The sequence below is a fragment of the Pleurodeles waltl genome, chromosome 9 (genome assembly GCF_031143425.1).
Source record: "Pleurodeles waltl isolate 20211129_DDA chromosome 9, aPleWal1.hap1.20221129, whole genome shotgun sequence".
Taxonomy (NCBI): Eukaryota; Metazoa; Chordata; class Amphibia; order Caudata; family Salamandridae; genus Pleurodeles; species Pleurodeles waltl.
The window spans coordinates 272,467,368-272,487,952 of NC_090448.1; the positions used below are offsets into that span (position 1 = coordinate 272,467,368).

The 20,585-nt window shown below is 46.6% G+C and overlaps 1 protein-coding gene across 2 annotated transcripts in view; it reads left to right on the forward strand.

Moving 5' to 3' along the window:
- ATRIP (ATR interacting protein) overlaps positions 1-20,585 on the forward strand; it is a 266,785-nt gene that overhangs the window by 145,786 nt on the left and 100,414 nt on the right. For both annotated transcript variants that reach the window (XM_069206686.1, XM_069206687.1), the window contains 2 exons: positions 102-244; positions 12,389-12,480. In XM_069206686.1, coding sequence (XP_069062787.1) covers positions 102-244; positions 12,389-12,480 — 235 coding nt within the window. The remainder of the gene's footprint in view (positions 1-101; positions 245-12,388; positions 12,481-20,585) is intronic.

Below are 20,585 nucleotides of genomic sequence, written 5' to 3' on the forward strand. Positions count from 1 at the left end.
TTGGAATTGTGCAAATACAAATCCTTTGAAAAAAAATTGGTTGTGTTGACACCTATGAAATTAACTAAGTTTAAAATGACATTTGTGTATTCTTTGTTTAGTTTCCAGAGTTTTCTCACCAATCCAGTGCTGCTAAGGTGTTTGTGTCCTCACGCACCATTGTCCGCTGCCCATTTGACTGTACGACTACTGGCTGTTTTTGCAGAACATCAACCATTAGCTGCTCAGCTTTGCTCTTCTTCAGGTATAAATGTTCTTTCTAGTGAGCTATGTTAATACTGATGTCAGAAGAGTAACTGATTTTTAAATTAAATGGCAATAACTGAGTAGGGGATTGGTACTTGGTCAGATGTGTTGTGGTAGGCATTTGCTTCCAGTAGTCCACAGTAAGCTAGATCCCCTAATTTGCTTAGTCAGCATAACAAAGAAATGATCAGTGCCTCCACCATAATACTAGGTCAACATGTGAATAGGACAACTGGACACCATAATGTGTTATGTTGCCTCTGCACACCTGGAGAACCGTTTTAACATTGTAATATATGATACCCAGGTTCTGAGGAACACAGGTTCACCCCTTTGATACTTAACATTGTCTGTTATAAATGTAGTACTGCCCGTGGTGGTATGTAGTACGGGCATCCAAAGAGGGCAGTGGGGAAGACTTTAACTCATATTAATGAAATTACCCATAAGTTCCGGACCATTAGCACATAGGCCCTCATTACAACCCTGGCGGTAAATCTCACTTACCGCCGTGCCAATGACCGCCAATATACCATGTCCGCAGTGGAAATCCACGATGGTTTTTATGACCCACACTGCGAATTCCACCACCATACAGACACCCACACAAGTTCGCCAGACCAAAGGTCAGTGATAAACTAGCGATATCAAAACCCACACCGTTACGCCAACAGGAATACGCCCACAGCATCATGACCCACAAATCAACGCTGCGGTCTTACAACCGCGGTAAACCATTGGTGGTACACACCCTGCGCTCAAAATACACACACACGAACAAAACTACACCACATTGGACATTTCAAAATACACACACCTGACATACATACATACACCACACCCACACACTCACACCACTATAAAACACACACCCACATTACCCACAACCCCTTATAGTGAAACATTTTAAAGAAGCAGAGAGAGAGAAAAGCAAAGCCAACACCAGCATCCAGAAGCACAGAACACCATCACTCATACAACATTCACGCACCTCACTCCACACACTCAAACACATCACCCCACACATCACATCAACCATCACCTCACACATCACTCACACCACATCATGGCACCTCAAAGACACCCCAGGTTTTCAGAGGAGGAGCTCAGGGTCATGGTGGAGGAAATCATCCGGGTAGAGCCACAGCTACTCGGATCACAGGTGCAGCAGACCTCCATTGCAAGGAAGATGGAGTTATGGCGGAGAATTGTGGACAGGGTCAACGCAGTGGGACAGCATCCAAGAACAAGGGATGTCATCAGGAAGAGGTGGAATGACCTACGGGGGAAGGTATGTTCCATGGTATCAAGACACCAGGTAGCCGTACAGAGGACTGGCGGTGGACCCCCACCTCCTCCCCCACAACTAACAACATGGGAGGAGCAAGTCTTGGCGATCATGCATCCTGAGGGCCTGGCAGGAGTAGCAGGAGGACAGGACTCTGGTAAGTCAAATCTTAACTACTTTATCCCTCACCCTACCTGCATGCCATCACAAACTCCTACTCCCACCCCATCACTCAACCACCTCACATATACCCCACTATCACAACCCACCACCCCCACAACCAAGCCCTGCATGCAACAACAATGCATGGACACCCATCACCAAAGCATGTCCAATAGAGAGACTCACCCAGGGCACACAATCACCATTCACACAAGGGCCAAGGCGATAGTGCAAGCACAATCATAGAGGGAAACACAACCATTGCACAAGATGGCACACACAGAAAAAATAACAATGCATTTACATCCCAACAGGACCCCTACCCAATGTCATCGGACAGGAGGTGCCAGCCATATCCAGTCCCCCCACAGAAGAGGCCCACAGTGATGACAGCATCTCTGCATGCCTGGATCAAGATGACCATCCTGGCCCATCAGGGACCTCTGGACAGTCTGTACCCCTGCCACAGTCCCAAGCCACCACAGAACCTTCCCCCTCAGGAAATACCACCACCGCACCCACCCCGCGGGCCCATGTCACTGTCCCCAGGACACATCAGTCAGCAGTGTGTCCACCACTACAGGGACCCCAGGCAAACCCACTAACCCAGGACGATCAGGGTCCTGGGGTCAATGGCAGTGGGCACACGGTTCAGGGGACAGAGGCACCGGACAACAGTGAATCAGGGAGGACTGCTGTGCGACCGGAGGAGGACAGGCCCAGGGAACCAACTCTCCACGAGGCACTCTCGGATATCATGGGAGCATACCACCATTCCCTCGAGACAATGGGCACGGTACTGGCCAAGTTTCAGGAGACCCAGCGGCTGCAGGAGGGACAATACATGGGGATCAAGGAGGGCCTCACCAACATATACACCATCCTGGTCACCATAGCAGGGGTGCTGGCTGACATAGGCAAGACCATGAGGGAGGCAGTGGCACAACAACGGGCCCCTGGCACTAGCCAAATCGAGGAACAGCCCTCCACCCTGCAAGTGCTAGTGGACAGGAGGCCCCGCCACAGGAACAACAGGCCACCAGCATACGACCCCTTGCATAAGGAGAACCACCCCGCAAACAGTCCCTGCGATCAGGCAGAAGACCTTTGCCAAGACCCTCCTGATTGTCACCCTTCTGTTTCACCATGTCACCCTGTCTACCTTGAACTGCCATTACTCCCCTTCCTATGCCCCATTGGACAATGCACCTGTGATACCAAGAGACTGGACTCTACTATGGACCTTCCTCCTCCATCACCCCAGCCCCTTGCACATACCCCTGTACTCATTAGCCCCTAAATAACACCCTTTAATCACAAACCAATCTGGAGTCAGTCTGATCTTTCACAAATGTATTATTACAACATTAGCAACAAATAGCAATGTAAATGTTCATTTGCTCATACCAATGTATCACAGTTGTTGGGCAGCAGTACATATAGCAGAAGGCAGAATGAGGTACCCAGATCTGAAAAATGGAATTCCAAAGTGAACTGTGAGTGTCCCTAGACAGAGGTTAAGAGGCAGACTTATACAATGTCCTACAGTATTCAGAAATGTGTGGAGGAGTTATTCTCTTACTTGTGTGTCACTGGAAGTACTGCATGATGATGTTCATTCAGTTGTCAATATATTCTTCCTCTGCCTCTTCTACCTCACTGTCCACAGGCTCCACCGCTGCCACAAGACCATCACCATGCTCATCCTCCTGCAGAAAAGGCACCTGGCGTCGCAGTGCCAGGTTGTGCAATATGCAGCATGCCACGATTATCTGGCACACCTTCGGTGAGTAGTATAGGGAGCCACCTGTTAGATGGAGGCACCGGAATCTGGCATTCAGGAGGCCGAACGTCCTCTCAATAATACGCCTAGTTTGCCCCTGTGCCTCATTGTAGCGGTCCTCTGCCCTTGTCCTGGCATTCCTCACTGGGGTCAGTAGTCATGAGAGGTTGGGGTAACCAGAGTCTCCTGCAAATGTCGAGGGATAACTGTTAGACGCACACTAACCCTTAGGGACTACCCCGTACCCATACACCTACTCATACTGTGTGGGGACCTTGGCCACACCCGGTGCCTCTGGAGTTGGCCCATCACATAAGGCATGGGTACTCACAAACTTTTTCTTGGGGGCCAAAATTGCAGTATGGTTTGCGGCCGAGGGCCGCACTGAAGTGACAGCGGGGGGGCGGGGCTTAGAGGGGGAACAACCACCCCGCCCCCTATTTCAAAACATTGCTAAACAATGCTGCAGCACAGTTCTTACTCTTGCAGGGTCCGGTCTATCACACACAGCGCCATCTGCTCTCACCCCTATCGCCATATGCACACAGCGCCATCTGCTCTCACCCCTACACCAGTAACACACACAGCACCATCTGCACACAGCGCCATCTGCTCTTACCCCTACCCCAGTAACACACACAGCGCCATCTGCTCTCACCCCTACCCCAGTAACACACACACAGCGCACACACACACACAGCACCATCTGCTCTCACCCCTACCCCTGTAACACACACACAGCGCACACACACAGCGCCATCTGCTCTCACCCCTACCCCAGTAACACACACAGCGCCATCTGCTCTCACCCCTACCCCAGTAACACACACACAGCGCACACACACACAGCGCCATCTGCTCTCACCCTTACCCCATGTAACACACACACAGCGCACACACACACAGCGCCATCTGCTCTCACCCTTACCCCATGTAACACACACACACAGCGCACACACACAGCGCAATCTGCTCTCACCCCTACCCCAGTAACACACACACAGCGCACACACACAGCGCCATCTGCTCTCACCCCTACCTCAGTAACACACACAGCGCCATCTGCTCTCACCTCTACCCCAGTAACACACAGCGCACACACACAGCGCAATCTACTCTCACCCCTACCCCAGTAACACACACACTACATTAAAAACAAATAAATAAATAACCAAAGAGCCTTACCTGACTCAAAGCACTGTAAAGATGCCACAAATGTAGAACGGCAGGCAGGCAGGCGGGCAGCAGACGTGGAGCCGGTGACAGGAAGCAGATGACAAAGCCCCGTAAAAGTTAGCTGCAAGCGCTGACTTTTATGGGGCTTTGGCTTCCAGGATCCACGGAAACGCCATAAATAATGGCCGCCGTAGTAAACATAGAGGAGGGCCGCGGGAGCATGCGCAAAGAAGCCACTGTTGTGCATGCTCCCGCGGCCCTCTTCTATGTTTACATGCTGCGGCCATTATCATAGGCCGTTTGTTGTACGTCTCCGCGGGCCGCCAAGGTCGGTCTGCGGGGCCGCTGGCGGCCCGCGGGCCGTACTTTGAGTAACGTCGACATAAGGGATACTGCTATTCCTCAAAATGTAAGTGTCATGCACAGAGCCAGGATACTTGGCATTCACATGAGAGATGTACTGGTCCGCCAAACACACAATCTGCACATTTCATCGAATGGTAGCATTTTCTATTTCTGTACACTTGTTCATTTCTGCGGGGGGGACAAATGCCACATGTGTACCATCAATGGCACCAGTGATGTTGGGGATATGTCCCAGGGCATAAAAGTCAGCCTTCACTGTGGCCAAATCATCCACCTGGGGGAACACGATGTAGCTGCTCATGTGTTTCAGCAGGGCAGACAACACTCTAGTCAAGACGTTAGAAAACATTGGCTGAGACATCCCTGATGCCATGGCCTCTGTTGTTTGAAAGGAGCCACTTGCCAGGAAATGGAGCACTGACAGGACCGGCACTAGAGGGGGGATTCCTGTGGGATGACGGATAGATGACATCAGGTCTGGCTCCAATTGGGCACACAGGTCTTGGATTGTGGCACAATCAAGTCTGTAGGTGATTACGATGTGTCTGTCTTCCATTGTCGACAGGTCCACCAGGGATCTTTTCACCGGAGGATGCCGCCATCTCATCATCTGCCCCAGCGGTTGTGGCCTATGGAGGAGAACGGTGAGCAGAGGGTCATGTACCACATAGGTTTCCCAAGTGTGTCTGCAGTAAAGTGAGTAAATCGGTGTGTGACCGTATAGTCCGTATATGTGGCAAAATGTGCTGTGACGCAGTTAGGTGCCATGTCATGTGCCCCCCTGAAATGGCGGCTGCCTGACTTCTGAGGAGGGACAAGGGGAAATGAGAACTGCGCTGTCGTTGTGCTGCTTCACGGTAGGCGGTCGAAGACCGCCGCGTAGTTCAGCATTGGTTATCATTGGGCCCTATGGGTTCCAGGAGCCAATGCAATGTACGCCGGCGGTGACGGTACACTCCACCGCGGACGTGACCGCCATTTTCTATCTGATCACTCACTTGATACCTGACCTTCAACAGGAGAGGACCTACACTGCAAGTGCTGCTGTGACCTCAGTCTGGAAGGGACAGTGGCTCGAGTGTCTGGGGAAAGGGCCCCTGCCTTCACCGCGGAGGAGTTGGACAAACTGGTGGATGGGGACCTCCCCCAGTACACGCTACTCTACGGTCCTCCAGACAAACAGGTGAGTACACTTTGAGCATGATGCGTGGGCAATGCCTGTTTGGACTGGTGATGATGGAAGATACATGTGGGGGTGGGCTGAGGGCTGCATGTGAGGATGGGGAGTGTGTGTGCATCAGGGCATGGTTGGGAAATGGTGGGCCATGAGTCTGACGGTCCGGACGGGTGAGTAATGTCCTTTCCTCCTGTACCTTTCCTCTAGGTTAGCGCCCACCAGAATAAGGGTATTTGGCGTGCCCTCGCCAAGGAAGTGCGGACCCTGTGGGTCTATCATAGATGTAGCACCCACTGCCGCAAGAGATGGGAGGACCTGCGCCGCTGGAGCAAGAAGACAGCAGAGGCCCAGCTGGGGCTGGCCTCCCAACGTGGAAGGGGTGCCCGTCGTACCATGACCTCCCTGATGTTCCGCATCCAGGCGGTGGCCAATCCGGAGTTGGATGGGCGCTTGAGGCCATCATAGCAGCCACAAGGGGGTGAGTACAGTGTCATAAAGCTGACTCTGCGCGCTTTAGGAAGTATCTGGGTGGGGGATGTGGTCTGTGGGTGCCCCTAGGCCAGGGAGAACATGGCAGTGTAGGTCACTTGTTGTGCAGGCTCTGAGGCACTCCCACCCCAATAGTGTTAGTGGGCATCTACTACTGGGGAGGGTCCTGTAGGTTTCAGGTGTGCAGCTAATGGCGTTAGGCATTGTACCCCATGGCCTGGTGACTTTCCTACTAACTGGTAGTGCATGGCCTAGTGCATAGGGCTGCTCCCTGTGTGTTGTGTCCGCCAACGGTAGTGGTGTTGCTGGCATTGACCATGTGTGTTCTCTGTCTCCCCCCCCCCCCCCCCCCCTTCTTGTTTTGTCACCCTGTCCTTGTGTGCATTAGCATCATCTGGTGGAGGAGCAGAGGCACTGGCGACTGAGGGAGCTGGATCCCACACGGCCCAGGAGGGTGAACCCATGGAGGGTGAAGGCACCAGTGGAACGGAGGGCAAGGGGAGCTCCACGACGGGGGCAGGAGTGGATACCAGCAACAGCAGCGACTCCTCCGATGGAAGCTCCCTGGCGGACACCTCTGTGCCCACCCCAACAACAGGTACAGCCAGGCCCCCCCTCCCCCCCCCCCCCCCCCCACTATCACCGCCCTACCAGCAGCCCCTCAGCGAGTTTCCCATGCCCGCTCACCCAGGATGGTGGGCATCTCCTTTGCCCCAGGCACATCAGGCCCTGCCCCAGTCAGCCCTGCTGCCCTCAGTGAGGAGGCTATTGACCTCCTGAGATCCCTCACTGTTGGGCAGTCAACCATACTGAATGCCATCCAGGGTGTCGAGAGGCATTTGCAGAAAACAAATGCATACCTGGAGGGCATTCATTCTGGTGTGGTGGCCCAACAGAGAGCATCTCAGGCTCTGGCTTCCGCACTAATGGCAGCCATTGTCCCTGTGTCCAGCCTCCCCCTCCAACTTCCACAACCCAGACCCAATCCCCTCTACCTCAGCCTATCCCAAGCACACCGTCAGACCAGCATGCGCACACGTCAACACACAAAAGGGGCTCAGGAAAACATAAGCACCACACATCCCACAGGCACTCACACAAGCACCATACCCATGCACACATACCAACATCCACTTCCTCCACTGAGTCCCCCTCCTCCACGTCCTCCACCTCCCTCTCGTCTCCACTCACACCTGCATGCACTACATCATCATCCACTGCCTCCATCACCAGCACACCCATCACTACACACTGTTCACGTGCAGTCACCACCCCCACTACCATGAAACGTCCCCCGAGTCCTCTCCCAGTGTGTCTGTGAGCCCTCCTCCCAAAGTACACAAACGCAGACACACACCCACTCAACAGCCATCCACCTCACGACAGCCTCCAGCCCATGCACCTTCACCCAAACTCAGCAGACGTACACCTCCTACAACCACTACCTCTTCCTCCACTCCCACACCCCCTCCATCTTCCCGTCCCAGTGTTTCTAAAAACCTTTTCCTAGCTAACATCAACCTCTTCCCTACACCTCCACCTGTCCTTCCCCTATGGCCAGGATGTCTAGATTTTAGCCCAGCACCTCAGCCACCAAATCTGCATCCGCTGTGGTCCCTGCTAGTCTGGTACGATCAAAGGGGGCAGCCATCAGAGCTGCCAGTGTGCCACCGACAGATGAGAAAGACCACCCTATTCCACCACCTGCAAAGGTCAAAAAAGGGCCGGCTTCCAGCAGGGGAAAGTCACACCCCCCACCCAGCAAGGCCTCGCCCAAACCCCGAGAGGACAGGACAAAGGTCCCTGTAGCGGCTGTCAAGATGGGGAAGGGCCACAAGCCAAAAGGCATGTCACCTCAGGGCACAATGTCTTCTGTTGAGGGGTTGGTGACCACCATATCATCAGGGATGGCAGCCACCTGCACCACAGTCACCACCGACCGCCACCTGCACCGCCGCTGCCACAACGTCAGGCTGCAGCATCTTCCCAAAGGATCAGCCGTCCGAGGCTGCCGGAGACAGTATGGTCTCTCCATCCACCACAACAGACACTTGCACCATGGCCAGCACTGGCAGCATCTCAGCCGCAGCCACTGCCACCTGCACCGCCATCAGCACCGCCACATGCACAGCCGATGCCACTCTGTCGGATGTCAGCCCCATCCCCAGTGGGCAGCCGTCTGAGTCTGCAGGTGACGTCCAGGACCCTGGACACGCCACTTGAGACACCACCTCCAGCACTGACACGAACCAGCAATTGGCAGCCTAAGTCGCCGTAGGATGGAGTGTGGCTCTGCCTCCATGGAGTATCATGCTACCTGTTCCAGGTACATCGCGTGGCTAAGACACCCAGGTGAGAGGATGTCAACTGCCACACCCCCGGTGCAGCATCACTGGGCACAAAGCCCCCTCCAGAACCAGTGGAGAAATGCATCCACTCCCCCAGTCCTTTGGCAGGATGAAGCACACTGGGCACAAGGCCCCCTCCAGAACCAGTGGAGAGATAAATCCACTCACCCAGTCCTTGGCAGGATGAATCACTCTGGGCACAAAGCTTCCTCCAGAGCATGTGGGCAAACCACCCACTTGAGAGACTGTAGCTTTGCACTCCCCAGGACCAAGCAGTGGGCAAACCACCCACTTGAGAGACTGTGGCTTTGCACTCCCCAGGACCAAGCAGTGGGCATGGAACCCCCTCGAGGAGCAGTGGCGTCGTACCATCATCCGGCTGAGGTTCCCCCCCCTCCCCCCCCCCCCCCCCCCTGCCCCTGAGGTGCCTGTTTTTTTTTCAACCTGATGCCCCTGCAGTGTTCTCTCCGTTTTGAGGCAGGTGTCATGTGTGGGCTTCGCCCATGCATTTTGGGACCACTGGTCCACGGACATTTCATGGGACAGTGTACAGCCTTGTGTACATAATGTAAATATTTGTATATACTGAATATTTCAAATCTATTGCTATATCCGAATGTTCGAATATGGTTAAACTAATTTCCTTTTGTCCTTGTGTTCTACCAGGGGCTGACGAGGTGTATCAGTAATAGTGTTGCCTGTGTATGTTGTGGGTGAGGGTGGGGGTGTTGCGTGTCACGTGTGTGTCACTCTCTTTTCCCTCCTCCCCTCCCCTGTGTGCTAGGTGCAGTACTCACCGCCACCGCCGCCTTCTTTCCACTTAGTGGTGTATTAGTAGATACAGCAACATGGGTAGGATCTGCAATTCGGGCTCCATGGCATCCTAGTTCTTCCTTGGGTGTCGAAAGGTGAGTGATTTCCGTTCTAAGTACTGTTCCGCCGTGCTTTTGATGGCATTAGTACCGCCCCGGAAAAACTGGCAGATTGGTGCCTTGTAATAGTGTGGGTGGTACATTGTCTTCCACCTGTCTGTTGGCGGTTACGGCCACGGTGTTTGTTGCTACCGCCTTAGCGGACAGAGTGTTAATGTGGCTGTCTGTGATGACAGATTCTGCTGTGGTTGTGATCCCTTTTTTTTACCGCCGGCCTGTTGGCGGTATTGCCGCCACTTTAACACCCACCGCCAGGGGGTCTTTATACCACATCTTATGTATAGATGGAGAAGTAGAAAAATGTACCCATGTGAAAGAAAGCAAAGTTCCATCTAAGGTTTGTTAAAATAACTGGTGACAACTGCACAAGAACAGATCCAGAAGTGAGCAGTAAAACTGCAGAGTACATCCCCAATTTCCAATATAGAAGTGCCTCATATAGTACAGACCAGACCCACGTCTGTGATGTGGACCTGAATATGTAAATGCCCTCTTGGAACCAGGTTGAATTTGGGTGAGGGATTGCATTCATCTGGTTTCTTTTGGCAGATTATAGTTGAATATCCAAGGAAGATAATGTTACCCACAAAGTACTTTTGTGCAATTGAGCAATAATGAGAGATTGTGTCTTGGAAAAGCTGGCATCTTGTAATCAAACATATGATTGATCAAAAGGCAGTTTGCCTTATTACAAATCGGTATGGAAGGAGGTCTCCAAAGCCCTAAAAAACATCTTGCAGGGAATTTCTAGGGCACATTACACAGAAGACCTTTACAAAGTTTTATGAAATTGTGCAGTCAACAAATGCCACAATTCTAAAATAATATAATAAAGGAAAGACATTTTTTTTTTTTTTTTGATCGGTGGGCATAGTAACATGCAGTAAAGGACAGCAATTAAGCCATACACCTTACAATCAATCTGAAAATTAAATAAGAATGAGAGTTTGTTAACCCCTGGACAAAGAAAAGTAGGACACGAAATTTAGCATATTAAAATGTCAAAGCTTATGTCCTGGTAGTTGGAAAACGATATGGCAAACGGAGACTTATCAGTAATACCTGGCAGCACATCACAACTAGTCCTCAGAGTGTCCAGAAAAAGATGGAAGTCTCACTGCACCTGTCTGTCTGACCACAAAAAGCTTTAGAACATTCATCTTCTTCACTGGAGAGTAGTTAGCATATTTTTAACAAGTGAAAATGTATTATCTAGATTTTCCATTATCAGACTTTACTCTAAAACCGTTTTGTGAATAGTAATGTGGATTTCACATTCGTTGATGTTTTAAAATTTGAAAATAGAAAATCTTTTAACCTTATTCTTGAGAATCAAAAATATTGGAATACAAATACTGGAAGGAATACCATTCAAGAGGAGTACTCTGTTCTTTGGCTAGGTTTGGCAAAGCCTTGTAGGTTCTTTGTCATTGAGCATGCTAATTTATTAATTTAATAAAAATGTCAGAATGCGCTGTACAGGTCATATCTTATGAGGTTTTTTTTAACAAAAAGAAGAGGATAGATTAATACAGAGGATTTGGGGGTTTTCTTGGGTAGGTGTTTTTTGGAAATGCGTGTTTGAGAATAACCTTACTTATGTAGATATATATTGATAGCTGGCGTGGCTACTCTTAGTGAATGTTGTTAAAGTAAAACCAGTATTCAGTGTTCATTGATTGATACTCTTGTTCTCCTAATCCTTATCATCAAGCATGTGCTGTTTGGAGTTTCTTACTGTACAGCATGACTGTTTTATTGAACGTAATTGTGCTCTTCTATTCAAAACTGGTGTATTTCTTTAGGGGCAGGTCTATTATTTATCGCTGATGGTTTAGCCTTTATGCGCATTTTGACCCTTTTTCTTCTTCTTCTACGAGGGGAAAAAAGGTTTGTTACTTTTCATGGTTTGATAATGCAGTTCTCACTGTTGATTTGTGAAAATGTTATAAAAATGAAGTGCTTCTCTTTAATGCAATGTTACTGATATACCTAAATGTCCACCATTTGCTAATGTGAGTTTGCGCATTTATTTTTTTAAGCTGAAATATAGTCCAGTTTTTACATTGGAAACTTGCACAAAACAGCGGGTGAAGTGCTGTAACCTGAAGAGAAAAGTGATTTGAAGACTAAAATGGTTTTAATAAGAGGATACACACACTTAGCCCACTGTATGTGAATTGTGATGAGCATTAGCGCTGATTAAAATGTATGAAGGGAAACTGTCAGTTGTTTGAACTGTGATGTTACATATATTTAGCCTAACTCTATAGCTCCAAGTGGGAAAATGTACAGTCAATCTTTGAAATTTAGACTGGTCTTTTTTTAAGAAATGTTTTTTTTCAAGGGGTACGGTGTTGGCATTTGTGCAATAATTTAGCTACTCCAAGATAAATAATTTATTCTTTGTTTTCTTTTTAGAAACGTGTGTCCTGCTTGCCTTGTACGCATACATCACTTTACGGCCGGACAAACTGGCATCCGAGAAGCTCTGGCTTTTGTTAGAAGAAGAGGTAATTTTTTAATTGTCTTTGTTTTTAAGTCAGCTAGTAATGTATTCCTCTTTCGGTGTGCTAGTCAAAATTCTGATAGTTAATAGCTTAAACGTAATACCTGCACTTGGTACGTAAATTTGAGAATTGACTGCAAATTAAGAATTTTATACTAATTTCCGAAGTTTTCTCCTGTCTACTGCCATGTGTTATTACTCTCTCACTGATCCCTTTTCCAATGCACCAGATCAAAATTACTTAATTACTCTGTGAAATTTGAATGCCCATCTTTGACCTGTGCACCCATTAGAGTTAAACTTTGATTATTAATGCCATGTATAGTGGTTTGTGACACACTAACATATTTCTGTAACCTGCTTAATGTCTCGAGCTATAGACTAGCTTTTTGATTAAACAATGAAATAATTTACATACGTTTTTCGTATGTTAGTACTGTTCAGAAAGCTTTACAATGCTCGGAAATGTATCCCCGGAATCAGAGTAGATCAGAGCAGAAAACCTTACCTTGTTGAGACACATGCTCCAAGTTCATTCACACAATATGCATTTATTTAACCCTCTTACTTTGCTGTGCATAATATTCAGAATTAATGTCATGATACTTTTGTGTCTGCTGTTTTTTGCTCCTTCTCTGTCTTTCTGGATCACTCATCGTCAACTTATTAGTCTGAAATTTTGAAACTCATTTAGTACTTTTGCAGACTGTCGCCTGTCTGATCAGTGTTAGGAAGGGATTCAGGTCTTTGACCATCCTTCGCCTGTAAGTTGACTGTTGTGTTGTGGCTGATATTGGCTTTGTTTTTTTAAATTTTATTTTATTGGTATTGTCTTTTATGTGTCATTATTTTATTTTATTATATAGTAAAGCTACTCAGTTTGTCAACGTGCTGTACTAATGAATGTTCTATAAATGTTTACCAAAGTGCAATTTTTTTTTTACATGCCTCCAATGAATTTATTTACCTCATTTATAATGTCAAAACATTTAAATGCTTTTGAAACACGTGTCTAGGTGCATTGTGTTTTAGTACAGGAGGCACCCAAACAGGAATCTTCTAATTAGTGCAGTCACTAAAATGTTACTTTAGTGATTGCACCTCATCCTTTCTTGGTATAAATCATAATAGGCACTTTGGGTGATAGACCGAAGTTTGTTGGCCCTTATGTTTTTGCACAGTAATATGTGGCCAAAGCTTTGTTTAAAAAAAACAATACAGACAGTGTAATATTGCTGTCAACCTGTGCTCGGTTCATGTTTTTTCTATATTTCTCACACTTGATAGATGCCGTTGATATGATTTCATCCTTTCCTTCTTGATTAGGCTCTTTCAGAACTAGTCACAGAGGAAATGTTTACCTGTGAGTAAGTTAAATGTGCAAGTATATTTTTGTACTTTTGAGTAACTTTACTATTTTTGCCTGTTCATTGCTCACAAATTTAAAGTTTCTCAAAAGTGTAGATTTGCATGTCTCCACCCATTGAAATGGGGTGGACCCAAATTAATGAGTGTTAGTTACTACGAAAAGAAGCAGTAGTAAGGCCTGCACCACACATGGACAACCACTAATACTACAACACCTTCCCATAAAAAAATAATGGAGGCAGGGATTTAAATTAGAGTTAAATTTAATTACATTAGTAATGTTAAATTAACTAAACGTATTTCAAGTTTTTATATATGTGCATGTGTGTGCGTATATCTTCCAAAACAATGTGGACCGTCTCTCACAGGATAGAAAAATTATCTATTGACTGAAGTTAAACAACAGATATCTTTTGGCTATCCGCCTTTGTCAATGCCAGCATTTTCTTGAAAGGCACGTCTTTTAAAGAGACTGTCCTATCTGATTTCATGGGCTAATCATTCAACATAATAGGTGATGGACTGAGTAAAAACGCCTCCACTTGATTTACTTAAAGCATGGCTGCCATCTTAACCTTCCTTCACATCCACAATAATATATATTTAAACATACATAAAACCAAATTTCTATCCTGGGCACATTAACAAATATTCATAATCTCTTGTAAAAATCTGCTGGTAAAATGAATTTCAGAAGAAATTATGAATATTCAACAAAGGTGGATAGCTGAAACCCGTCATGTTTGTTTAAATTCTATCAATAATGAAGTTATCTACCCTGTAAGTGCGGGTCCTCGTTGTTTTGTAAGATATCTTACGAGTACGTGTGTGTGTGTATATCTATATCTATATATATAGATATAGATATATGTACTGAAAAAACCCAAAGGTTAGAGGGATGTTATAGTTAGCCTCACATTTCAAGCGTACAAAACCATAGAAATTCAGCAGTTATAGTTGGTTACCTCAGGTAACTAACTCGTGCCCTAAGGTAACTATAATTCACGCCCTGCCTTGCACAGTTATTTCCTTTTTTTTTTTTTTACTGCAAATATTACATTGATATTATAAAGGATGTGATCAAAGATGTCATTGGTGCCGTAATTTGTGGGGTAAATAGCTGTGCATGGCTTCAGCAAGCACGGAGCTGCTTTAAGCATTGCAGGGACGGAGATGAAATTTCGGATTTTGACAGCAGGACATGCTTTAAAGGTCCAGCTGTGAAAACCCAAAATGTTTGCTGTGGTTGGCTGCAGCTGCAGAACTGCAGGCAAGCCACAGCAAACAGCTATGACCCAGGGGTGGAAACTCGTACATACATTATAAGCCCTGGGGAGGTGGCGGTCCCGTGGGCAGCGGACCGTAAAAATGTTTTTAAAAAATGCTTTGGGTGCCCACAACCAGAGCTAAGGGTTCAGAATGTTCCTGCCCTGGCCCCTTTTTTATTTTTTTCTGGGACTCGGATGAAGCAGAGTCCCAAGATGGCTGGCAACACTTCTGTTGTCGAAGTGTTATCAGCCAATCAAATCTCTGCACGAGATCCGGAGCGGTTGTGAATTCTTTGCATCCCTATATCTATAAATTTGGATTTCTTTGAATTTCTCAAAAACTACTGAACGGATTTACACCAAAACTGTTTTGTCCAATCTTTCTGGACCAAGACGTAATTCCGTCCAGTGGTTTTTGAGCTATTGCTGTTCAATTTTTCATGTGGGAATTAACATGGGAAAAGCTCTATATTACCCCCTTGCCCCCACTTATCTCAGCCTCCACTTGACGGATCACCCTAAAATACTCCAGACAGCAGCTCACTTGACTGTCGAATTTTCTGGGAAAATTTCATGAAGTTTCGTCAAGCAATGCCGAAGATATAGGCAGGCAAATATAACTAGCTAGTGGCAACCGCCACTAGGTAATATATATTCACTTAAAAAACAAAGGTTACAGGGATGTTCCCGTTAGGCTCACATTTTAAATGTACCAAACCATAGAAATTCACCTGTTATATTTAGTTATCTTAAGTAACTTTAACTTGCGCCCTCAACATGAACAGTTTTTTCCTCAAAAACTTTGCTGCAAATATTACATTGATATTATTAGTGATGTTATCAAAGATGTCATGAATACTGTAATTTGTGGGGTAATCAGCACTGCATGGCGAGGGCACGAGTTATAGTTGGTTAAGATAACTCTAACCAGTGAATTTCTATGGTTTGGTACATTTAAAATGTGAGCCTAATTTTAAAGTCCCTGTAACCTTTTTTTTGTTTTTTTGTGAATTTAAAAAAAAATCTATTTCCTAACTATACCTTCCCTGTAAACTTTTTTTTTTTTTTTTTTTTTTCAGTGAATTTCTATGGTTTTTCTAACATAAACTACTTTTCATTACTATACGTTAATCCAACCGCTGCAGTGCGTTGCCTTTGGCCGTGCGCAGCACCAGTTGGCCACAGGGCCTGCACCCAAGCCCTCTAACATCCCAACCCAAGGAGTTGCCCACAGGGCCTCACCTGCGGCCAGGCCCGTGCAACCAACCCCTGTAACCAGCACTACGCATGGCCTTTGGCTGTGTGCAGCGGGGTTGGCCTCCAGTCCTCCTGCATGCACCGAAATCCAAGCTGTGCTCATCCTTTGGCCATGTACAGCATGAACTTGGATGCAGTGTGTGGAGGTTTTTTCCCATTTTTTTTTTTTGTTGATCGCGGATCCAGCCTTGGATTCACAGATCCAGCCATTGATTCGTGGATCATGCAAAAAAAAGAAAAAAAGATAAAATAAATGCAATTTTATTTAGCCCACAAGGGGCTGTGTCCTATGGGCCAGGATACCTGTATCCTAACCCCTTATGTTTTTTTTTTTTCTCATTGAACATTTCCCACCCCGAGCTGATGCGACAAATGAAAATGGCGGCCACAACTTTTCTGTCAGGTTGCAGCCAGCCAATCAGGGCCTTGCTTTTCCCTCTGGATCCTTGAGTCTGGATCCGCAAATCCGCATCTGCTGCCCTATATATCTATATTTTAAAAAACTCTAATATCTCAGAAAATACTCAACGGATTTACACCAAGTCACAAAAAGTGTGCTTTCTGGACAGAGATCTAGCTTTCTGCCAAATTTGGTGTAATTCCGTTCAGAGGTTCGGGGTTCTGGCTGTAGTAGTGGTCAAAATTTTGAAAAAATCCATAGACATAGAATAGGGAAAAAGTGTTTTGGGACCCTCCCTTTTTTCTCCGCCTCTGCTTGACAGATTACCCCGAAACTTTCTTGAAAGCAGCTGATCTGATCAAAGTTTAAGTTTTTAAAATTTCTTTAAGCTTCGTCAACGGTGCAAAAGTTTTTGGCAAAACTAAAAATGCTCCATCAATGGTTAAAAAAAAAAAGTCCTAACTCTAACTACCTAGTGGTAACCACCACTAAGATTTTATATATGTTGTATAACTCTGTAAGAAGGGCCAAGGAAGAAGACCGTGAAGGTTGAAACGCGTTGCCCTATGTTCTGTTTTATGGATTTTTTAAATAAATGAAGGCCATTGTTTTGCAAGGAGTGCCAGATTTTGAATTGTTTTTGGCGTGGATTTAAAATGGGTCCTGTGCCCATTGACTGAGCACCAACCTCGATAGGCGAGCGCTGGAAGAAACACAGGATTCCCTCCGAAATTCAGAAGCCTTCCGATTCCAACTGGCACGAGTTTATTTCATTATAAATTGGCAGCAAATTATTCCTTCTTTTCCTGACGCGTTTCGGCAAACAGCCTTGTTCACAGGAGAGCAGTTGCATACAATCACAGATGCTTCGAATTACATTTATACATGTCACGTGATTCAATGGCTGAATACTTCAACTCCCAAAATGCATATTTTCATTGTTTTGCTTAAATAGCGTTTCTTCACCACATTTCATCACATTGTGGCATATTTTCATTGTTTTGCTTAAATAGCGTTTCTTCACCACATATGTATATCTATCAAAAGCCAAAGGTTAAAGTAATGTTATAGTTAGGGGTGAATGTCAGTGACAACATTAGCATTATGAGCTTAAAAACACACAGAAATTCACCATTTATAATTAATAAAGCTAACTATAGCTTAAGCCCACGCCATGCACTGCTTATGACCTCACATATTACATCACTCATGACGTGTTCTATAACATCATTTGACATTACTGATGACACCTCAAATTACATCATTGATAACATCACAGATGACATCATCCAGTCAGTATGCAGGTTTGTTTTATAGTTTACTTAGTGACAGGGTGGGCTCTCTGGCAACTGGGATCGCTCGAGATTAGGGGTGCACAGTCCCTCTCCCCCTTTTTTGTTGATTTCGGCCCCAGGGGTGGACTCTCTAGGCCCTATAATGGCTATAATTCCACAGGAGTCTGACAGGACCTGCAGATTCTTTTTTTTTCATTTTGGCCTGGGTTCACTCTAGGGGGGCAGGTTATACCTACCCTTATTATATGTTTTTCTCATGTTGCTGGCAGCCAGTCAGAGTGCCTCCTCCTGCAGGACTGTGACTTCCATGAGAGCGAGATGGCTCAAGGGAAATAAAGCCCTCTGATGCAATCAGAATGCTCTGTTTTTTAATTGGCGCTCCTGCAAGAGTTTTTCGAGACTCTCGTGGCCCCAACCGTCAAGATATTTATATATTTCTTTGAACCTTAAGTTCTCATACACTAATGAACAAATTTACACCAAATCACAAAAAGTACCATCAGCGCACCAAGAACGATCTTCCTGCCAAATTTGGTGCAGTTCTGTTCAGCAGTTTTACCCTGTCTCAAGAAGTCTATGTAAAAAGCAGGGGATTTTGTGTTTTCCTGAACCCTTTTTTTTTTCTCAGCCCCCACTTGACTGATCACTTTGAAACTTTCTATGCACAAACTAGTCAAAAAGTAGACACATTTTGCACCATCAAATGGTGCCAACATTATAACAGCACAAAAAAACACTGTTCAAGGCATGTGTGGCTGTAGATACACATGCTTTGCATACACCTGTCATCTAGTGTTGGTTCCGGATGTGTGTGTAATTTATTTTTCTTCGAAGACGTCTTTTGTGACTCTTCCTCTTGGTGATAATGTGCATATTCATTGACTCCATTGTTAGATTGTTTTCTTTCTGCTGCCTGGTTCGAACATGTGCTCCAGTTCTACACCGTCGCAGTGCTCTTTTTGGTCCACATAGTATCTTCCCCTCCTAGCTATTGTCTGCAATCGTGTTCCTGTTTTCCCTTGCACATCGACCAATTTCCATCAAGTCGGGTTTGTCCCGACCACGGCCCCTTCAGGGCTTCGCCAGCCCTCATCACATCTCTCAAAAACATCTCACGGGTGATGGAATGCACACCCTTCCATTATTATCCTCGCTGCCACGTGAAGTAACCTCGGACCAAGTGCGAAACAAACAGTTGCACACATCAGCTCTAGATGTGGTGGTGGTGATGGCAGATACACTGGACCGTTTGGGTTCCAGAGGCGCTGAGGGAGGACAACACCCACAACCAGACAAAGAGGCCATTTCCTTTGAGGGTAGCTGTGGGTCCAAACTTGAAATCAACCCCGAGATAGAGGACCTCTTACCTACTCAACAGTCCGAGTATGGTACCCCTTCCCCTCAACACCATTCAGAACAGCCTCCAGGTAAAAGACATTCAGCCTAATTCAAACACCGAACAGAGGCTCTCGGTCTGCCACTGCCTTCTGGCCATGGTTGGCACCGAGCAACTACTTTGGACACCCCGCCCACTGGCTCTGCGCTGAAAAAAAAAAAAAAAAAAAAGCCTGCAGCTTCTGCAATAACCACTTTGGCATCAAACCGCGCATAGACCCCGTCCTGAACCTCAGCGCCAAGCCAAACTAGAGCATGGGGTCTCTCCCCTTTGACACAGAGTGGACCTTCCACACCAAAACAGAAACCACTTTCAAAACCTACCATCTCAAAGCCGATCTCCAAGACCAATTCCGGCACAGCAGTGGAGCTCATCCTCCATTGACTGCAAGAACAGTTGTACTCAAAACAGAGACAAATTGTTATCCAGCCTCATACAGGATGCATAATTGCTCACGCTTCCAACGCTGCAGCTCAGCCGTTAAGGCAATTAGCCCATTACCTCTCACACCACCATCACCACCACTCATTTCACCTCCTTTGTCTCCACCATCCTCACTTCATTCATTAGGGGACCCACTAGACATTTCTCCTCCGAGATCTCCACACTCTGACACTGCTGGCCATAGTGGGGACAGGACATTTTAGACACTCCTCTTGAGGGTCACCCATGGGATAGCTATGCATAGACCCACCAGGGGACACACACCCTGATCTCTATCCTACCCCCTTCTTACGCAGCCCTCTCCTCTGCGACTCTACTTCCTATCAGCAGCCTGTTACTAGAGCTGCTTCATTCCGTGTGGTGGAACTTCGTAAGGAGCTCTTAGAGGAAACGTTTTGGTTTGAGACCCTTCCCCACACCGATCCACCCAATATCTTCTAATGGTCATGGGCATGCTTAGAAATACTCCAGGCATTTTTAAAGACCCCATTAGAGCTGGGGTTATAGAACCCAGGGTAGACAAGAAGTACAAGGCCTCCCCATCTGACACCATTTACATTCAGGGTAAACTTCCGCAGATTTTCTGGTAAATTGCCACTGCACGCAAATGGGCTAATTCCCAGGCCAGTGGAGATGCCCTGCCATCAGATAAAGAGAGTAAAAGAATTGATGGAGCTGGAA